The sequence below is a fragment of the Myotis brandtii genome, unplaced genomic scaffold, assembly GCF_000412655.1.
Source record: "Myotis brandtii unplaced genomic scaffold, ASM41265v1 C41936242, whole genome shotgun sequence".
Lineage (NCBI taxonomy): Eukaryota > Metazoa > Chordata > Mammalia > Chiroptera > Vespertilionidae > Myotis > Myotis brandtii.
Window position 1 is genome coordinate 1 of NW_005313741.1, and position 940 is coordinate 940.

At 59.3% G+C, this 940-nt stretch overlaps 1 protein-coding gene across 1 annotated transcript; it reads right to left on the reverse strand.

Moving 5' to 3' along the window:
- Positions 1–8: 8 nt before the first annotated feature.
- LOC102258737 (lymphocyte transmembrane adapter 1-like) lies at positions 9–752 on the reverse strand (the record flags this gene model as incomplete). The annotated part of the gene is made up of 1 exon (XM_005852871.2): positions 9–752. A coding segment is annotated over one exon (744 nt), but the record flags the coding sequence as incomplete, so codon positions are not given.
- Between the last annotated feature and the right edge of the window lie 188 nt (positions 753–940).

Below are 940 nucleotides of genomic sequence, written 5' to 3' on the forward strand. Positions count from 1 at the left end.
CCGCCTCCTACCGTGGCAGCCAGCACAGTGTCATCATCCCCGGAGCCCTGGTTTGACACCTCTCCTCCACGTTTCATCTGACGGCTCTCACGCTGTGCGGATGGCTGATAGGCCCCATAATCCCCTGAAACCAGGAACCTCCCTGATGGCATGACCAGGGGGCCATGAGTCTCTGTACCCTCTGTCCTGCCCTCCACACGGCTTGTGTGTGAGGCTGTCACTCCTTCCGCCAGCTGCTGGCTTCCATTGGGACCTGCTGGTGGGACATTTTCATAATCTGGGCAGCACTGAAAGGACATCCAGGGCTGCTCCCCCTGGGTGGCCCCCAGGTCCAACTCTGCCGTGTTGACGTAGTCGTTTGAGGTCTGAGAAGAGCCTTCCTCATCGCTGAGTGGATCGTTGCCCTCAGTTCCTGGAGGCAAAAATCGGGCGTAGTCACTGGCATGGTCCCAGCCCTTGTCTCTTTCCTCGGTGGATTCCAGCTCCCGAGCACTTGGGCGGGCAAAGAGGTTCCCAGTGGGGTGGCTGGGAGAGGCCAGCAGCTCAGCAATCTCTGCTGCTGTGGAGACATTGACGTAGTCTCTGGAGTCCTCTGAAGAGACGCTCAGGTCGTCTCCAGCTGCTCTGACGTGGACGGAGTGCGCCGAGGGAGTGAGGTTCTCATACATCCAGGGCCCCATGGTGTTGTCGTAGATGCCCACGGAGTGAGCCTGGGCTCTGTGCACCTGGAGGGCATGGCTGGCTTGGGAGGTCTGCGTGCAAGAAGAGAAAGCCAGGGACAGGGCAGAAGCAGAAACAGGGACGAAGCCTTTCCTCTTCCCCACCCAGTACTTCCATCGGATCGTTCCTCCACCCAGTTCTCCACCTCGGAGAAGAGTTCTGAATCAAATACAAGACTGCCCTGGCCGGTTTGGCTCAGTGAGTAGAGCGTCGGCCTGTG